This window comes from Onychostruthus taczanowskii, unplaced genomic scaffold (genome assembly GCF_017590055.1).
Source record: "Onychostruthus taczanowskii isolate IOZ18803 unplaced genomic scaffold, ASM1759005v1 scaffold12, whole genome shotgun sequence".
Lineage (NCBI taxonomy): Eukaryota > Metazoa > Chordata > Aves > Passeriformes > Passeridae > Onychostruthus > Onychostruthus taczanowskii.
In genome coordinates, this window is record NW_024498351.1 from 8,392,339 (window position 1) to 8,412,631 (window position 20,293).

Sequence of the window (20,293 nt, forward strand, 5' to 3'; positions counted from 1 at the left end):
TTAAGTTTACCTGTACAGAAGGAAACCATTGATCTGTTTTTTTCAGTCAGGAAGATAAAAACTAGCTTTTTAGAGCAAGGAGATAAAAACTAATGTTTTCTTAAGATATATAGGTAGGTATGTTCTCTTATATCTACCTTTCTGTATCATGAATCTTAAAAAATAAAACCAAAAGTAGCTTCCATCTTCATCCTTTTTCAGACCTTTGACAACAGACAATTTACTTCTGTGTAATTCTGCAGTAAACTGCTTTTTTTTTAATTTACAATTTTGCCTCAATACTTTGTGTATCCAATTGATGCCTAATTCATTCCTATGAAGTAAAATAAACAACGGAGCTGCTCTTCTAAATGCATATCTCCATATTCTTCCTGTACTTCCCTGACATTTAAAAAAAACTGTCTGCAGCTTATGGAGATGTGAGTTTATATTGGTTGGAACTGCTTAATTTTCAAAAATCCAGCCATAGTTAAAACAACTGGTTCAAATATCCATAGTTGACACAGCTGCCCAAACATTCAGGCTCCACTACAGTCACATGAAGGTGTTGCCGTACGAGGCTAAGAGAGGGAGTGCTGCAATACATCTCTCTGTACTTCGATTCTGTTAATGCATATTATTTGGATTGGTACCCTTTGAAGTGTATCTTTGAAAAGGTAAATAGCAAATACAACTTTTAGTAGTAAACAGATGAAAGGTTTTGTGTCTTCTGTAAACAAAATCATTGTATCACTTCTGTTTTCTACTTTCCCAGCCAGCCCAGTTAGGGGAAAAAAAAAAAAAAAAGTACATTGTTACATAGGTTTGGCATTGTCTGTTAAACCTGTTCTCTATTGCACTTTCTACACTTCCACTTTCACTACACTTGCTGACTAGTTGCAGAACTACGTCACGAACGGGCACATTCCATACATTAACAAGTTGCTTTGCTGGATCCATTTTCCTTGTACGGTTTTGGTTTTTGTATGGGGTATTTTTCTTGTTTGGTTGGGGTCTTCTTTAACCGAAAAAATGCACAGTCATTTCTACTTTCTTGTAGCATTTGTAGTGTAGCAGACACTACAGCTTACTCTGCAAGGAAGAAGCAATGCTGTCCGTGTCAAACTGGCATGACCTCCGACATCGCCTCTTCCGCCGCCGGCTGAGAGTTTGTACCTGTGTGTGCTACTGGCACCACCACCGCGTCCTTCACCTCCGAGGGCTGAGTGCACGGAGAGCTTTTCTCCTCCAGTTTTTTGATGGTGTCTGGGCAGTTCTGAACAAAGATCACTCTGTTGTAGGCTTTCAACCTGCGCCACAGCTGGACGTAAACCTTACACTGCACATACATGAAGACCAGGCCTCCTGTGAATCCAATGGCCACCACAACGAGTTTTGTCCAAAATGGCCATTCAAGGACACCTTTGAAATAGAAAGTTTATGTTATAAATTGAATATCAAGCACTGTTTCAGTAATGTCTAAGAAAATAAGCCACTGGCTAAGAATGCCCGGGTATGTGCACGCTATTGGGGCAGTTGTGGCTCTAGAAAATAGATGGGGTTTCCTATTCCATAGGCTGGCCAAGAAACTGCCCATGGAACACGAAACTGCTTCCTACTTTTAACTGATTTGACCACCATTTGGTCAAATAAATCAACCAAAAAATCAATGCCACTCTCAAAATCTTTCTTTCAGGATTTCTTTCACCTTTTACCATTAAAGATAGGCTGCTGCTGCTTCTGTGGTAACACCTTTTTTTATTAACTGGTATGGGACAGAGAGTTTTGTATCTTTCATTTTTTTCCAGGATTGCCATGTTTTCAGACTTGAGCTTTCTTAGGAGAAAAGTCAGCTGAACCTAGACCTCTTTCTTCAAGCAGAATAAATATACATTAAACTTGATTCCTTTCTGCTGGTGCCATATAAATTCTAGAATATTTTAAATATACTTTAAATCCACTTTTCTGTACAGCAGTGTCAGGTTTAGCAATTAAAGGGTTTGCATCATATACTTCCCTAAAGAGAAAAATAACCCCAACCCCTTAAATAATTTGAGTAGCCATTTAAAATGTGATTTTTAAAGTAGAATATTAACAAACAATACTACTATTATTCAGGGTTTCAATTTTTCTCCTTCTCCAAATATGTTTATAAAGTGTTTTTTCTCCAGTGCTTACTTGTCTTTGCCTTGGCAATTCCCATTTAAAGAGAAAAAATGGGGAATAAAGCAAACTACATGTATGTCCCTCTTATTCTCCACAAATACATGTTTGCTTTTGTAACAGTACTTTCCCCTGCAACAAACAAATTTTGGACCAAAAGTGTCCTCTTCACACTTACTTCTGCATGTTGTAAGTAGCTCCAGGGCATCTCTTTGTCCATTTTTCAGTGTAAAGAATCAACCACTATATTGGCAAATACTGAATGCTACACAAATCATAAATACTTTTTGAGCCTACCAGGAATAATTAACATGATTCTTATGCATTGTGTGTAACAACAAAACTGCCTGTTAGCTGTTTTGTTATGGAAATTCAGCTAATCTACAGAAATAGCTTCCCCTTTGTAATGAGTAGGATGATGTAGTTGTACTCATAAACAGAAATTCAAAGCCATCCCTAGTCCTGTCCTCTGGGCCAGGTTTTTTGAGATAAAAAACAAGGTTACCCATTTCAAAAGAATTCAAAACAAGACTTTGTAGTGTGTATTCATCTGTGACTTTCTGAGGTTTGTTGCTTATTTTCCTCTCTAAGGCAAGAAAGGCAAGCATCAGGAGTATCATCAAATATTTATCTAACTAGCAAGGCACAAAGCTTCACCTGTTTTGTTTTCCATGTTAACTTTGGAATATAACACAAAGCTAGAGACCTTTGTTCCTCTAGGGTGCTTAAATTCAATTCAGATCAAAACTCAAAAGCTTTTTATCGTCACATTTAAGACTGAATTTAAGATCAAATAAACTTAGATTTGAAATGGAAAACAGTAGTTAAATTTAGGATATATTTTCCACATATGCTAAGTATGGCTCTTACTGACATTAAGCATGCATTTTTTTACACGTGTCCAGTTGGATTTTCAGTATCTCTGCAGATAGAGTCTCATGACTTCTCTGTTCCAGCACGTAACCAATAAATACAGCTGGAACATGGACATTCACAGTGAAATTCTATTTGAAAGGACACAGGAATGGCTTTCCATGCTATCAAGTCCAACATGAAGGACTCAAACAAATGGAAAACAGTCTCTTGGAAGTTTGTATTAGGAAGGCGGTAAATTAAGAGGCTCTACTGTACTTTACGTCCTATCAAAATTCAAGTGATTAATATAAATAAATTGCTATTTAAGGACCTGAACTTGCACTGAGCTGTTTGAACTTGACTCATCTTTTTGCCTGAGCTTTAGAATTATCTAGATAATGGGAGATTAACCCAGAAAGAACCAGCAGGCCAGTTAAGCTGCTGTAATGATTACACAAAGCAGAGTTCTCTCTGTTGGGGCATAAGGTAAGATTGACGCATTCAGAAGTTCTGCATTAAAGCCTCTGGTGTAGGCATGTGAGCTGTTATTTAAGAACAGAATGTGACTGGTTACAGAGCTGCCTTTCAAAGCCAGGCCCTGCATTACCAGCAGCACTGAAGAAGGTAAAAGATACTTACCGTTATCATTGCCTTGTTTAATTTCTTCAGCCGTTCTGTCAATTAAAACATACAATGACCAAACAACGCAGGTAATTGCAATTATATGGAATGTGACTGAACAAACAATTTTTCTCCTCTCACTTGTTGTCATCTGTAATTTCTCCCACTGAAATTAAAAAAAAAAAAAAAAGTAATTAAAAAATCTGACTGGTAAAATTTTACATTAAACTGATTAGGCCCATTGTGGCTCCTTCTACCAAAACCACAAGCAGTAATAAAATTAACAAATCCTTTAGTTTTGGTAATATGCATTACAGGAGTGTGTCCGTTGTCCCTGTTAAATTCAAAATTATCTCATTTTCACAGATTCAGAGGAATGAAGAATACTGTTCTGTTTCTGTCTGCTTGTGAATGATAGCCTAAGTAATTTCATTACAGTACAGCCATAAGATGTTAACAGACAGATAAAAAGATTAACATTTACTTTAAATTTGCATTTCTGGTGGTGAGAAGAAAAAGCCTAAACATCTGTTTGCAATATGTATTAAAATTATAGGAATACAGCTATGGAACAGTCTTCCCATAAAATAAAAGCACAGGAAATGCAACTGCATTGAGGATTAAATTCAATAAACTCAAAAAGATGATTACATGGAAATGATCATATGATAGCAGTCAAATAGCCTCAGTAACGCAAGGAGGATCTTCCAGGCACGTGTTTGTGAATTATGGTGCTAAATCCTGGCTTAAGTTAAGGCTATTTTAAGATGAAATAGGCTATTTTCTGCAACTGAACAATGCAGCTCTTGAGGTGATTTTTTTTAATCTCACTTGTGACATGGGGGTTTTTCCCAGCACTTGTTCAAAACAAAACCCTTCTCTCCTAAAACATTTGCTTTTGAAAACAGATGAAAGAACAGAGCACTTAAAAGGAAAACGCCTCAATTCTGATGGATAATCTTGGAGCCAGTACTGGCATCTGAGGAAGGAAAGCAGTACAAAGCATGAGATTCGAGTGCCACCTCCCTGTGGCTCTGTGAACACTGGACTGAGCTGCACTCAGCTCGGTGACACAGCACTGCTGCCACCTGCTACAGCCAGGACAGCAGCCACAGCCTCTGCAGAGCACTGCCATGCTGCTCATTTACTGCCAAGCTGGGAGTTTGTCTTGGTTTTCCTTGTTTGGTTTTTGGATTGTTTTGGTTTTATTAGCTGTTTTCACTGTTTGGGATTTTTTAACATTTTGTTTCCGGGCAGTAAAAAATTTTTCTAAATTCCTTAAGGCTAGGGCTGGAGATGCCATCCAAGCTAGATGTTTAGCCTTTAACCTAAACCAACATAGCCATTCTACTCTGAACATTCTTTGCAGTCACGTTATGTTTTGAAGGAGCACAGCTGCAGTAAAACCTGAGGAGGGTCAGTGTCATGCCACCAAGGGGAATAACTCTCAGAAATACTTCTTCCTGCTTGTAGAGCAGGACATACCAGGCCAAAGAAACACCAGTTTTAATGGCAGCTAAATCTTGCATGTTTCAGGGCTGTTGCCTCAAAACACAATCTCTAGAACATTTTCTAGCCCTTGTCAAAATTCCATGAATCACAGAATACTTTGGCTTGGAAGGGACCTTAAGAGTCATCCAGTCCAGCCCCCCTGCAATGAGCAGGCACATCTGCAATTAGACCAGCCTGCTCAGAGCCCCATCCAACTTGACCATAATGTTTCCCAGGATGGGGCACCTACTACTTCCCTGGACAACCTGTTCCACTTTTTCACCATTCTCATAATAAGAAGTTTCTTCTAAATGTAGTCTAGATACACTCTTTTTTTTTTCTTTTCTTTTTTTTGTTTTGTTTAAAATCCTTACTCCTTGTACCACTGTAACAAGCCCTGCTAAAAAAGTTTGCTTTATCTTTCTTACAGGCCCCATTTAGGTACTGGAAGGCCACAATAAGGTCTTGAAGCCTTTTCTCCAGGCTGAACGACCCCACTTGTCAGCTTTTCCTCATAGGAGAGGTGCCCCAGCCCTCTGATCATTTTTTGTGGCCTCTTGTGGACTCTCTCCAACATGACCTCAGTGGGCACCCCAGAGCTGGATGCAGCAGTCCTGGTGAGGTCTTTCAAGAATCACTTCTCCCACGCTTCATGAACACAAAGCATAAATAGCTGTTTAGAAAAATGTAAATATTTCCTGAGTAATATACAAAAAGTCAGAGCCATTGGCTTATTTATTAGCTGAGACCTCATTTCAGTTTCTGATACATCTACTTTTGAGTGAAAACTAAGCTTGCTGGGTTTTGTATGGCAGTCTGGAAAAATGGGAGTTATAAAAAGGTTTGTTTTGGTTTTCTTTTAAGTAATAACCCCCAAACTTTATATTCATTATAGATCATGCAGGTAATATTCAGTGGTCAGACCAGACAGTATGTGGCATTATCAGTCTTATACCACTACAGTCACCAGGTTACACAGCCTTTGACCTGGAGATTTTCGGTTTTTTGCAGTGAAAATTCAATTCAAGTCTTCTAACAGACTTTCTTTCCAAAGAAAGAAACCTTGTCTTTGTCCAGGTGGAAGAAAGAATTTTACCTTAACCCTTCACTTACCTGTGGATGCTTTGTGAGAGATAACACAGAATAATGAACAAAGATGTGTTCTTAAATAGATTTTGTCTGTTATCTCAACTTTGATGCTACACCATTTGGTCTGTTGGAGAGAAGACTCTCAAAATTTTCATAGTCATATATATGTGCAGTCTCTTTATAGCCATTTTGCTCTCTAACATACTCAAAAGCCTTCGTGTAGATCTTAATGCCCAGGCAAAGACAAATGCTGGTCCCATTAGTCTAAATGTAAACATTGGTAGGTGGAAAAAAATCAAACCACCAACAAAATCAGCCAACCAACAGGCAGGATAGGTAAATAAAGGTTCAAAAACACACTACAACACCAGCTCACCGAGTTCTGCTGAGATTTACAAGAAAGGTATCTCAGGACAGGAAGCCAGCAGAAATTGGCCGAAGCAGGCCTTTTTGCTAACATCCCATGATCAAATCCAGCCAGAAGGCAAGCCAAGGCCTACTGGACTCTGCTTCTTCCTCCAGCTGGCCCCTCTTCTTCTCCCACAAGAGCCTGCCTTGCCTGCCCTGCCTGTCTGTCTATTCTATCCACATACTCATTACCACAGCAGACAGAAGGTGACTGCCAAGACACTGGGAGAGGTCACCAGGGCACAGGTCATTATGGGACTGGGAGATTGCAGAATATCTCGTACTCCCAGTTTGGGATACAGGAAAGGAATAAGGACCAAGGAGAGACTCCATCTGTCATGGACAGATACCTGGGAGCATTTTACAGCTCTTAGCGTGCTTCAAAGCTGCTCTTTTGTTTTGCCCTGCCCTTGCTTCAGTCATAATTCTCTCAACTATGGTGATGATGAGCTGAACTCAGAAGAAAAAAACCAATTAAACTTTGTGCTGTACTTCTGGTGATCCCAGTGGTAGCTGATGTAACTTCCCCATCCTACTCATGTACTTTAGATTGGCTGAACAGAGAGTACTTTGTGAATCGATGAATCATGCTCTACTACATGAGTGATGTTAGTAGATGAGCCAGCAATTTATGTCATCCTGCAGCAGAAAAGTGCAATTCCCTATTTTAGGATTTTTGCAATAGGCTTGTATCAAAAAATTAGCAGTTTTAGCACGGACTTGCTTGGACAAAAGCACAGTTATGTGAAATAAAAATTGCTTGAAAATCCCCAACAAAGGATGAGACAACAATGTAATGAACAATGAAAGCATCAGCCCCTTTTACTTTGTAGTCCAGGACTTGATACAGCCTAAAGTCGTGTGGGGAATTTTGGCAGGCGCTGCCTTTCATGTCACACAGTGTGTTAATGCCTCCTTAACCTCTGATAAATTCATCCCTGCTGTGTTTTGAAGCTCCTGCAGTTTTCATGGCTTTCCACATTCATAATAGAAAGATAAAAATAAATTGTGTCATGTTTTATTTTCTTCATCAGTGATCTCCAAGAAAATACAGCAATCGGGTTGATGACACTGTGACATGCCATGGATAGAATATCAGATGCTACCAAGAATAGAAAACAGCACAAAATTAAGTACACAGATGCAATTTTCTTTGAGAATTTAGATCTTAATGCTCCTAAGGTGCTTTAGATACTATAATGACAGAAATAAATGGTAACAGCCAGAGGAGACATTTATAATGACTTGCAAATTATTTAGTCACTAAGTTCATAGAAAAAGCTGTAGTTTTTGCCCAGCCTCCTACAAAACACCCCTTCACCGTTGTCCATCCAATTGTCACACCCACGGATTCTGTAATCCTGGAGCAATACAAACACAGACTGGAAATCATCACAAATGCAGATGGTTTAATGTCCTGCAAGCAACCGCATGAGTATCATAAAGCTTCACAGGTGTGCTAGAACACTTTGTAGCATCTAACTGGAACCAAAAGATCTTTTAAGCAAGTCACCAAATAAATCCAAAGTGTAACAAAAATCCAAATGTGTCCCCAGCAGAAAGCTTGGAATATTCCCAGCCCCCTTTTTATTTTCTGAATAAGCTTTCCGAACATGTGGCTTGCACTGTGCTCTGAAAACCACTGGAGGGTGGTAGGAGATTGCCTGACTCACAGGTTCCCAGCAAGAATGGAAAGAAGCTGGACTGTAAATGTGATCAGAAACAGTCGTTCCACCCCAAATACTACTTACAGCTGCTTCTAAGACACATTGTGCATCTCAGCTGGAATTCCTATGCTTTACTGCCAGAGAAGTTTGGAATAATCTTTAAAGAGGCAGCTGTAAAACTGTACCTATTCTAAAAATAAATGTAAAACCCTATTCTAGGTTTCTACCTCATGTTTTGCTTTTGTTTCCTAAAGAAAATTTCACTCAAACTTCAAGAGAATGGTTACTGATTTCAAATCCCACTCTTGTAATTACAAAATGTAGTCACGGGTCTTCCGGGAAAATAAAAAACACCCCACCAAACCCTAAAACATACAGGGAACTTTAAATCATGTGTAGCCAACCACTTCCTTTCCTGTAAAGTAGTTTGACAAAATCTCTCATACTTATTTTAAAGAACAAAAATCTACCTCCCTGCATACCACTTCTAATAAAAGCTTGATTAATCAATATGCAACAAGTAATTGCATATATTTATTTTCTTTAGTATTCTCTGGAAACACTCCTTGTGAGTGTGGGGGTGCTGCTTCATGTCCTACATACCAACACAGCCTCTCGCTTAACAGAAGCAAATCTGCAATTTTAATTCCCTCCATACATTAAGTTTTCTGCAGAGTGGTTTCACGACGGCCAATGCAGAGCCAAACGCTCCACATTGCTCACACAAAAGCTGTCCCCACACCTCTCAGTGGCACTTATCAAACTCTGCTGCCTGGGTTTCCTTTCCCCACCTCTGCATTGTCCATTTGCTGCCTGCCTGCTCCCATCCACCACTCCGTGCCCACGTGTTGCCTCCTGTCCATGGTAATATTCTGTCACGCTGGCTACAGATTTTTGTCTACACTGATGTCCTGAGGCAACTGCAGTTCTACTGCAGGTTTGCAGATTCACACCTCTACAGCGCAAGGTCTCTCTGCTGCAGGGGCTCAGCACTGAGGATGCCAAATAGTGAAGGTGAAGTTAATGGGCTGCTTTGCAACATATGATGAATGCCTGCACTTTTTAACCCCTGGGTATTTTCAGAAACCCTGTTTTAAAAATTGCATGTAAGGAGGTCTGACAGGAGAAGCTGGTATGGGGGGAATACTGCTAATGTTAAATATTTTTTGTGACATTTTTCTGCCTATCCATCATTTAGCAGAAAAAATGCCTATGTATAATGTAAACAACACCCACAGGTGGAAGAATTTCTGCTCTCACCTAGAGCTAAAGTCATGATGCAATATGTTTTGAATTCTTTCTACAGTCTGAAGAAATACTTTCAGCCAAACTTTGTCTTAAAGTAATTATGCCAGCAAAATAAAGGCTAAAATTATTTACTAGAGGCTGTTGTAGAAACTGCACTCTGCATACAGACTGAAAAACACACAGAAAAAGGTCTTTATCTGAAATTCAACCCACAGGATTTAGCCAGCACTTTTGAAAAAGAACTGGTTCAGTGTATGCTGAAGTGAACTGAGCAGTGAAGATATGTCAACAATGTGAACATGTAGCTCAGAGTTATTTATATTAGGGAGGGTTTTCTGGTCACTTGTTGCAGTACTAATTGGCTCAGGCTCCACAGTGAGCTGTTCACTGCTATCAACCTACCAGCTGGAGGAAAGCAGCTGCCATGGCAGTTTTCGGAATGGAATTTGTGCAGTGGGTGGAAGAGGAAGAAATAATAGTAATAAAGGACAACAGGGCTCCTCTCATGTTGGGAGAACAAAATAGCCTTGCAGAAACTGGAAGTCCTCGTAAGAGATGAGACTTCAAACCTTGTTATTTGAATAGAAGCATTCTGGGCCTCTCTGTGCCATCTAAACAACATGTGGTTGCAGCCTGTACCGTGGGGACAAGGCATGTGTCCCCACATCCTGCTCCAGTGTGAGAAGTGCCCCTCAGTCCAACAGAATGAGCCAGGTCTGATGGCTGACAAGAGAAGGGTTTGGGCCATGAAAACACCTACACTGTCTTCTTTTCCCCAAACATGTCCAGAGAGAAGCAAGAACGGAGCAGGTTCACAGAAAATATAGAAAACATATTTGTCATCACCTTTTTTCAAAAGATGTATCCCAGAGAAGAAACTCTTGTAAGGATAAAGAACAGAAGACCATAATTTGACCCCTGCTGTGTTAATTGCTGAACAAGGAAAAGAAAAGAATTTTTAAAATCCCATGTCACCTGGTGGATCATATGGCCCTATCTATGCACAACCTTACCTCCACCTAGTTAGCTCATCAGATGTTCCAGTATAGATCATTGTCTGGCAAACCTGTCTGAAGTTTGCTCAAAATCTATTTCTCTCCGTTAGGAGACACTAAACAAACCTGTCCAGAATTAAAAAGAATGTCTGTGGTGTATTTAAAACACCTATTAAAAAAAATTAAACTGAATCAGAAATGGGTGCATTTCTGAAGACAAACACATTTACTTCACTTTTGTATGATATGCATATCTACAGCAATAAAAGAAACACATAATGAAAAATCTCACTTTGATGAACACCTTAAGATTATCATCTGCAAACTAATAATTCAGTTTTATCATAACCAAGATGGCATCTTATTTCTTTTTTGTGACAATTAGAACAGACTTAAGTGATATAATCAGCATGCACTCTTCAGAAGCTTATGCAACGTTTTGCTGTGTACGTTATCAATTAGCAAAGCCTCAAATAATGTAAAAGAGAAGTGTAGAAATTAAGTTTTTGCTATATGAAAGTGGTATTGAGGATACTTGTCATTTGCCAGCTAAAAGAACTTCAGTACCTGCACCCTAATCATCCCAACAGAGACTAACAAAAAAAAAAAAAAAAAAAAAAAAGCCCAAACCAAAACCAAAACCAAACCAAACTAAAAAACAAAAAAACCCACGAAACAAAATACAACACCTATGCTTTGGAAATACAGGACTTCATGGCCCTCTCATCCAGTGCTCTGTCTCGGACAGAAGCCAACACCATATGCTTTGGAGAGATGTGCAAGAAACCCTGTGGGAAGTAATTACAGCATTTGCTTTACATCAATATATAGAATGCAAAAGTACGTGACCAAGTGTTTACTTTCCAAGCATCTTCTTCGAATGCTGAAGACATCAACCAATCTTTTGTTCAACAGAGCCTTCAGTGCTATCATGAACTCCTCATTCACAAGTATTTTTCTTTTCTTGCCTTGTAAGACCTTTAAGAAAAAGATCACTATCTCCGAGCACAGTACAATTTAGCCACCTTATCTAAAAAATAATCCTGGCAGAGAAACTGCAGGTAAAACATTTAACCACTGATCAGGAGTGAACTACCACCATAATGTAAACTATGGGGAGTATCTGGTACTACGAACAAGAGGCACATATCTAGAACTCTAAAAAATAATTACTTCAGGTATCTGGACATATGACTTTACTAGTCAAAAATCAAAAAAGAAGCTACATGTTGGTAACCCATAAAGAAACAGGGATAAAAGGGGTAGAATCTATGTCTCCATTAACTTTTATCACATTTAGTCAAGAACAGAAACGGATGCTGCTGTTGTCTGTTCTCCCTACAGCACTTCTATGATTGTTCTATCAAAGGATCACTTTTGTTCTCTTTACAGCTGTCGACTCCTGCCTCTGTCTACTCTGTATTTCCAAAAGAGCAGCATATCTAATTGAAGGCACAACATTTGCTCCAGTCACTAAGTAGCAAATACCTTTAAATCACAGTCCAGTCCTCAAACAACTTAGACACATACACACACGATGAAAACCATTAAAAAAATCCATCAGTCGAACTGCCATACCACAAGAGCACAGACCATAATTCTGCTAAAACACCAGTTATGCTGAGATTTCCCTTTCTGACCAAAGCAGGTAGGGCTGCTGCATTTTGTGGTATGTATTCCAGAGGCAATATAAAAGCAGCCATGACATATGCTCAGTGGTGGACTTGAGATGGATTCTGCTGGGGTCAAAGCAACCACAAGTCCTTTCTCCACTACAGGAGCTGTAACAAACCATCTCCCAGCAGTCTGTGCCTGAGTCTCTGTTTCTGAATACCAAGTAGGATTTCGCTTTGCACATCTGAGTGCTTATAGTGTGATGGACGTGGACAAAAAGCTCCTACAGCATGGGAGAAATTGGAAAAGGAGAGCAATTAGAAAAACTGATATAGCAACATGCTGGAGACCAGCATCCTATTACATGGTTTTGTAACCCTCTCCACTTCCTTTAGTTCTTCAGTCATGTCCAGTTGCAGGAATTTTCTCTGAAGAGATCTGTTGCTTTAGGCACTTAAAACAAGTTGTAGGATATAATTACAGTTTTGCTGGTCTTTACTTCGATTATCTTCTCTCCAGTATTCATCACAGAGCTTAATTTCCTCTATTTCAAATCGTCCAGCCTGCTGAGAATCAGTTCAAATTGTTACAAGATGTGCTTTGGTTTAAATGTCTGTTTGCCAAAACCCTGGTATTTTTAAATACATTGTTGTTTAAACATACCTGGACATATCCTTTTTTTTGCAGCTATATACACAGTATCTACACATATGTCTGAAATTCCATGTAACAAAGATTAAAAAAAGGAGTTGATGCTTTTAATTATCTATAAATATGGCTTTAGGAAGAATACTGACTTTCCAATGAATAGCTACAGTTGCTTTCTCTGTCTTTTAATTTTCCCACAAGAAAGATTCTTTTGATGCAATTAAATAGAATTAAAATAGAGGAAAGTTGTGCTGAGGAAAGCTATAGTAATTAAAATAAAACTACAGCCTAGTGCTCTAATAAAGAGCTGAGGGAAGCTATTCAATCTGAAAAAAAAAAAAGAGGAAATTCTAATTTTTTTTCCCAACAATTTTAATAAAATGCTACAGGAATAAAATTAAATTAACAAACACCATCAAACCGGAGTAAAGTAAAAATTATCCCATTTGGTTATAATTTAGATCCACCACTGGAATTTCTGTGTTCAAAAGAACATCACATCATCATTTTTCAAAAGAAAACCCATTTTTAGCATGCATTCCACCAACAAGCAAGCATCAACCTGTGAACAGATCATTCTCACATCAATAGGTCCCAGGCAAAAAAAACTGAGGCAGGTAACAACTGTAAAATTGTACGTGTTAATTATGTGACAGATAATTGCCTGCATTAATCAGATCATGAATAGCAGCGCTCTCCCATGGGAGCTGGTAAAGTTCCTAACTTCAAAATTAAACAGTAAAAATGGCATTCTTAAAAAACTCCATGAATTACAATGACTGGTTTAGGTCAATGCTTGGGTTGATTATGCTCTTTTAATTTCATATTACTAGCTATACGTTTTGTGTTAGCATTCCATTTACACTTGCTTTATTTGTAAAGCCAGAGATTCTCTTAATCATTGTCATGCTTCAGCCAGTCCTTCCTTGCTTATAACTATTGATGAGGTCAAGCTGTAAAACAAAACACTGAAAGGCCTGAAATATAAAAATGAAAAGGAGGCCCCAAGTTCTTAAAAAATAAGAGAGGCTGATAAACTACAGGATTGAGTAGGGCTCTCTAACTAAAATGGGAATTGAATCTTTTGATGCAAGTTTCATCTGTAAAACAACTCAGATCAAACTGTTTATTTCAGCCTCAGAAAGCACAGAAGATTTGTACCTCCCAGAGCTCATGTTCACAGGTCTGTGCAATAGTGGATAACACTACTAATACCCAGAGCAGATCAATCTCCCAAATTCCCTTTGCTTTTGCAAATGCTGCTAAGCAGCAAAGTAGCCAGTTTGGTTACTGGCCTTTAATTAGAAGAGGACACCACTTTCATTTAATTTTCTAGTATAATATTTTTTATTTGTTTCTTAAAAGTTCAAAGCAATATCTGTACAAACATCTTGCTCTATCTCCAGGAAGGATGCTGCACATGGGGGTGTCCCAGCAAAGTGTCACAGTAAGATGTCTTTTAGCAAGTCTAGGGATATGTTATGATGGTTTCAAGGTAAGAGGCACAAGAATCTTTTGTCAGAAGTCTGTGGGAACTGCTGTGTGAATAAAGCTGTGTTCTGAATGGAAGAGAAAGACATGTGGAAATGGCAGGCTAGCACAAATTCTACCACCATAAGAAAGCTAAGCTCTAGTTTGTTTTTGCGGCAGAAAATGCAAGACAGCAGTATTCTGTGAACTACAGCATGCCATCTTTATACACATAAATTAGCAGTAATGCTCTATTATCCTCAAAAATTAGGAATACAACTGTCTGAACAAAGTAGTCCCTTGCATCCCCAAGGCATCACAATAGGATATAAATGCTATAGAATCATTTTTACTTTACAAGCTCTAATATACACATTGTCCCTTGAGCCCAAAGTTATTTGCTATAATGACATGATAGCCAACAAGAAAGTAATAGCTTTGTGCCTTTGTGCATACTGGTGAAGTGTCTGACCCCACATATTGCAGGCAATTATTTGAGGCTACTGATGTTTTGAGACAGTTTACTGGAAGAAAGAATGCTAGAGCAGGTTGCCTTGACGACACTATGTAGCTGCACCAGAAATCAAAGAAAAATGCAGGAGCTCCTTCTATGTTGAGGACTGCAAAATATTCATCAAATTGGGTCAAAAGGGAACTAGTCCCACAGCAAGACCTGTGCAATATTTGATAGCACTTCTTATCACTAGCATTATTAGAAAAGCAACGACAAAGCCAGGTGGTTCATACCTCACAGCACAGGGCAGTAAGAACTGAACAGCAAGCACTATGGTAATGACTGCCTAAAAGTTTGGGTTTTTTTCTTGTGAGACTCTTCTGGTGACATCTGGATCTGAGAGTTTACTCTGGAAAAAGTAGTTTCTAATGGCCAGCACTTTTGATTTCAGAGCAGTATATCACAGAAATGTCACAGCAGGTTCTATGACTTTTGGCAGTGATCACCATACTCTTAAAAAAGAAATGTAAATATGAATTACCAAGCTAGCATTGAATCAAAAGTAAAAAACACCCTTACCATATTTTGCCATCAGTGAATGTTTCAGGCATGCTATGAGTTTTTTTATATCAGCATATAAGCAAATACAGAATACTAGAGGGATAAAGACTTAGAAGATACATGTACACATTCAAAATAAATAAGATCAAGTTTATTTCATGATCAGCATTTTCTTTGCTTCTGTTTAATTTAATAGAAACCTATCACTCTGTACTAAAAGAACATTCCCAGTCCTCTATTTTTGAAAAGGCATAAATTCAGATACTCTTCCTACCAGAAAGAAAATTAACCTCAACTGCTTCATAACACTTCTGTAAACAAAAAAATTGACTTGTGCTTCCTTAATGACCAAGAGCAACCACATGGTAACAATGAGCAATATTGCTTATGCCTCACATAAATAAGACTTTATTTGTAAATCATTTAAAAAATAGAATTGGGAGAGAAAACAGACATCTCTGACACCACACAATAGTCTGTTGGGATGATGCATCAAAGTAAGACATCTCATCAGATACTAGATGTCTTAAATAGACAGCAAAATTTAAATAAGAAAAGTATTTTGAAGTATAGCAAGGAAGTGTTGAGAATCTCCATTTAAAGACATTTTTGTGTTTAAAGCTTCTTTTAATTTTACACTTTAATCTGTTTCATTCTCACTGTATTTTCATTCAATTCTCATTTCTATTAGTCTTCAAACACCAAATTCAAGAGATATGAAATGCAGGTGTTAATATCTAGGATTGCATCAATTTTAAATAAGTGTTTTTCTCAGGTTTAAGCTATTACCTGATAGAGCTCAATAAGGAACTCACACAAGCTTCAGCTTCTTACCACTTTCTAATTCCTTCTGTGATAAGTCAACCTTTAAATTCTGCATGATGGATTGCAGATGCTGAGAGGCAAAGGTACAAATGTAGCTGTATTATTTATAGTGACAGACAGATGTAACAGAGACCATGAGAAACAAATCAGAAACACTAAGCAATGCTTAATATTTAATTTCTTTATTTATCTTGAGCTGAGTAATTAGACCTGTCCAAATATATGAAACACTTGCAATGTCTGTTGATCAATGCTTCAAAGGATTACCTCAATGCAGAGAGGCACTAAAATGATTAAACTGAGTTTTATTTGATGTCTGGTGCTCTCAGGGATTCTCTAATTAAATAACCGTCACATATTGGCACAAACCTATTGATTTAATACTGATTATCTTAATTCATGCTAACTTTGTATGTTCTACTTTGTCACTTATGGGTGCTAACAGATATGGCATGACATTCCAAAATGATTGTGTTATAAAACCTTAGACTTTGATAAAAAATCTGTTATGGAATATTGAAGGTGCAAGAAGGGCTGAGGCATAAATAAAAATGGTAATTAATTATTTAATTAAATAGTTTGTTTTATATTTAAATCATGCTTTTGTGATTCTGCAAAATGCAAAACTATAGATTGCTGTAATTAAGTTTGGTCGTCTCTAATTTTCTCCCTTCAGGAGATCAGCAGCAGGAATTTTACAAAGATATTATGACAAAATTCATCATAATGAAACAATGCATAGTCAGGAACCAAATTTTAGAATGTTGTATAATAAGTGATGAGAGAGATTAAAAAACAAAAAATCAGAATTGATAAAGAGATGTGACCCTCCCCCTTGTAGAATGTCACTTCAAATCCAGGTCTAATGGCCATGGAAATTGTATCATCTGGAGCTGGACAGAAAGTCACTTTAGGGGAAATAATTTCCTTTGTTTTTTTAATAAATTATTTTTTTATGGAATTGAATAGGCACTCCTTTCTTGAAACAAAATATATGGTCTTTTGTTTAGGAAGCATGAAAAAGATCTGTTTTCAGAATTCCTCAAAGCTTATTAGCAAAATTAATAACTTTTTTGGCATCAATTTTGCTGTTCCAGTTGGCATCCAACAAAGCTGACAAGAATTGTGTTGTTTTCAGATACATAACATTCCTGCCATCATGCCAAGAGGATTGCAAAAGTTTGGAAATTTTGATTCACAGCTGACAGGCCAGACTTAGGGGACTGAAGGCTCTTGAGGTCTAGTACAGAACCAAGATTTAGCAAAACCCAAAGCTTTCAAGGTCTGGAAATCCCAGAGTCAGTAGTGTTTTCCAGATCCTACATCAGGGAGACAGGATTGTGGAGAGCTTTGGTGTTAGGAGCTGCCTGTCCCACAGAACTTTGCTCACCACCCTTTGTGCCAGTCCTTTGAAAACACAGGAACACTCCAGAACTGAGATCAGAACTGAGATTCTGGGCTTCATAAAAGCTGCCAAGAAATTTGACAGTGTTTCATTGGGACTTTCCACTTTTGCAAAACACATTAGGTCTGACAAAAAAAAATCCTAATCAAAACAGTTTCAGTGATTTTTATAAAGGATGTTTGGGTGGAAATTTACCAGTCAGCTCTACTCATATGGCAGGTCTCATGATCATTTTTTCCTCCCTTACTTTAGCTTTGCTACAGGAGTCAAAATACTTGGTTTGCAAAACAGCTTCTCATAAACAGTTTAGTGTTTCACAAATTTTTGAATGATGGTGATGATAATGCTCACACTTAGTAAGGATCACATATTTAATTAAATGTAACACGTGAAGGGTGTCACAGTTGAATGCTATAAATGCCAAAGGACAACCAATTTTAACTTTGAAATCTTTGGGAGCTTTGGTTTCTGAAATGTGTGACTTACAAGAAAGGAATTATAGTTAGATGCTGGGCCCATTCCACACAAATAAGTATTTGTTAGCATTTGAAGGGAGGAATGTTACCAGCACAGACTGCCAGGCAGATAAACTACTTTTGAGGAGTGGTTCAAGCAGAAACAAAAATATCCTGCCTCAAAGAAGAGGTGAATCTTTTCTATGCAGAAATCTAAACCATACCGGATAAGCTGAACAAGGTGGAAATCATTAAATTAAGAAATTGCAGACTTGTTGGAATTACATTACCACTCTAAAAGGAGGAGAAGATGTGGCACTGACCACACACAGAGTTAAAACTTCTGATTTCAAGTTATGCACATTTTCCACTCCTTTTCTCCTTGGCCACTATAAATTTTGTTTCCCTTTTATAGAAGATGCTATATTATCTAACAAAACCAGGAAAAAACTTTTGTTAAAAATACCTATATCTGTGTATTCTCTTGGGAAAAGTAAGTGTTGTGAGAGTACCTGCTAGACGTTAAAGCAATTTTGTTTGAAAATAGAAACAGATAAACTGAAAAATGCCCCCAAAGATATGCAACAGGCAGGGGGTTTTTATACAATTATCTCATCCTTACATTAGTTAAATTTTATCTGCAATTACTAAAACTGAAGTAAATATAATTAAGTTTTTAGCCGTCTTTTTTTTTTTTTTTTGTTTCAATTTCTAGCATACAAGGCCAGATCTACCTGGCATTTGAGAACTTTGTCTTTCCCTATCACAAGCTTTACTTTCCAAATTAGCCCCAGATTCTTCCCTCAGAAGTGGTTTATCACCATGGATTTAATAGAAAATTCCTCTGAATGGGAAGTGCGAAGGAATTGCGTTGATTCTCCTTTCTCTGAACTACTGCTACCTGTATAAGGCAAACAAAAACAAAATGTCTTTTGCCATTAGAACGCTACTATATAGGCATATGCTAGTCCAAAGCAATAGTTGCTGTGTGTTTTTCATGTAGAAATTTATTTTAAATCAAAACTTGCCCAGCTCCAGATTGACTCAAACTTCAAAGATTCAACACGACTCCAGAAGGATGAGAGCATTTTAAAATAAAAATTTGAAGAGAAATTATCCACTCCAAAGAAAACAGAACCCACATATGTTTAATAAACTCTTCACCTTCGCTATACTGACAATCTGTGTAGCATTTTATTGATTTATCTTAGAAAACAGATGAGTGGAGATAACACACATTTGACATTCAGAATGCAAAGTCACCGTGTCTTTTAAATTCCATTAACTAATTTTAAAGTAGAAGTGATTAATTTGCCCATGAGTGCCACAGCTACAACAGATGCAGCTAAATTGACTGTGTTACTTCGTAACTGCTGTCTCCACATGGGTATAAGCATCATTCTCAACCAGGAGTTATGGGCTTTGTGTAAAAATTGCTGGGTGAACTGGACTGTGTTACTCAGGAGCAAAATATGAAAAGATTTCTTTCTGGCTTAAAAACGTGCAGATGAACTCATAACAAAAAGCTGAAGATAGAAAGCCTAAGCCAAAAGACCATTATTTGTGCATTTATATTGTATGTGTGAAGAAAGAGAGTCTTTAAGTCAATTTTTCTCCTGCTGAAAATTAACCAGCTTACACGTAAGAATAAAATCACCGTGACTGATTACCAACAGCGCATACAAAGCCATTCTGGACAGATGTTTCTTTAACTGTGCTTGCAATTTCCACTACCATCCTGGAGCTCTGACACCTGAGGATAATTAGACTCCAAAGCAGCCTACCTTCCGGAGGGGCTTGAGCTTGGTCTCCATGATGAAGTCGTACTTGCAGAGCTCGCAGCAGCGCGTGTCCGAGCTCTTGATCCACTGGTGCAGGCAGGCCTGGTGGACAAAGCGCAGCGTCCCCGTGCAGCGACACGGCGTGATGAGGGGGCTTTCATCATCTCCCTCACAGTGACAGATCCTGACAGGAAGGACAGCAAGAGCGAGTGAGCCAACCCGCCAACCAGCAGTGCAAAGGCACTGGCTTATTTACACTGCTTTCCCATCTTCACGCTTGACATTCAAAAGATGCCAGGTATATGACCTTTCAGATGGAGGCCCAGGAACCTTCTCCTTGCTCCTTTCTGCCATTTAGCAGCTTCTCCTCACTTAGTTATAATGTCTCTTTGAATTTGCTACGTGGTCTGAAGGTGAATCAAGAGAAATAACAGCGTTTCCCTTTTATGCATGGCAAAGCCTTTAAGATAAATACCAAAAGAGAATAGTGCTTGGTCTGTAAGCAATGCCAATAAAACCCTCAAAGGGAGAGAATTCTAACCCAAGCTGAAAATATCCAGCATG

At 38.1% G+C, this 20,293-nt stretch overlaps 1 protein-coding gene across 1 annotated transcript in view; it reads right to left on the bottom strand.

Moving 5' to 3' along the window:
- Window positions 1-20,293, bottom strand: part of MARCHF1 (membrane associated ring-CH-type finger 1) — a 32,226-nt gene continuing 11,933 nt past the window's right edge. Inside the window, exons 2-4 of the mRNA XM_041427997.1 lie at window positions 19,733-19,913; window positions 3,637-3,784; window positions 1-1,401 (exon numbers count right to left, since the gene is read on the bottom strand). Coding sequence (XP_041283931.1) covers window positions 1,100-1,401; window positions 3,637-3,784; window positions 19,733-19,913 — 631 coding nt within the window. The 3' untranslated portion in view covers window positions 1-1,099. The remainder of the gene's footprint in view (window positions 1,402-3,636; window positions 3,785-19,732; window positions 19,914-20,293) is intronic.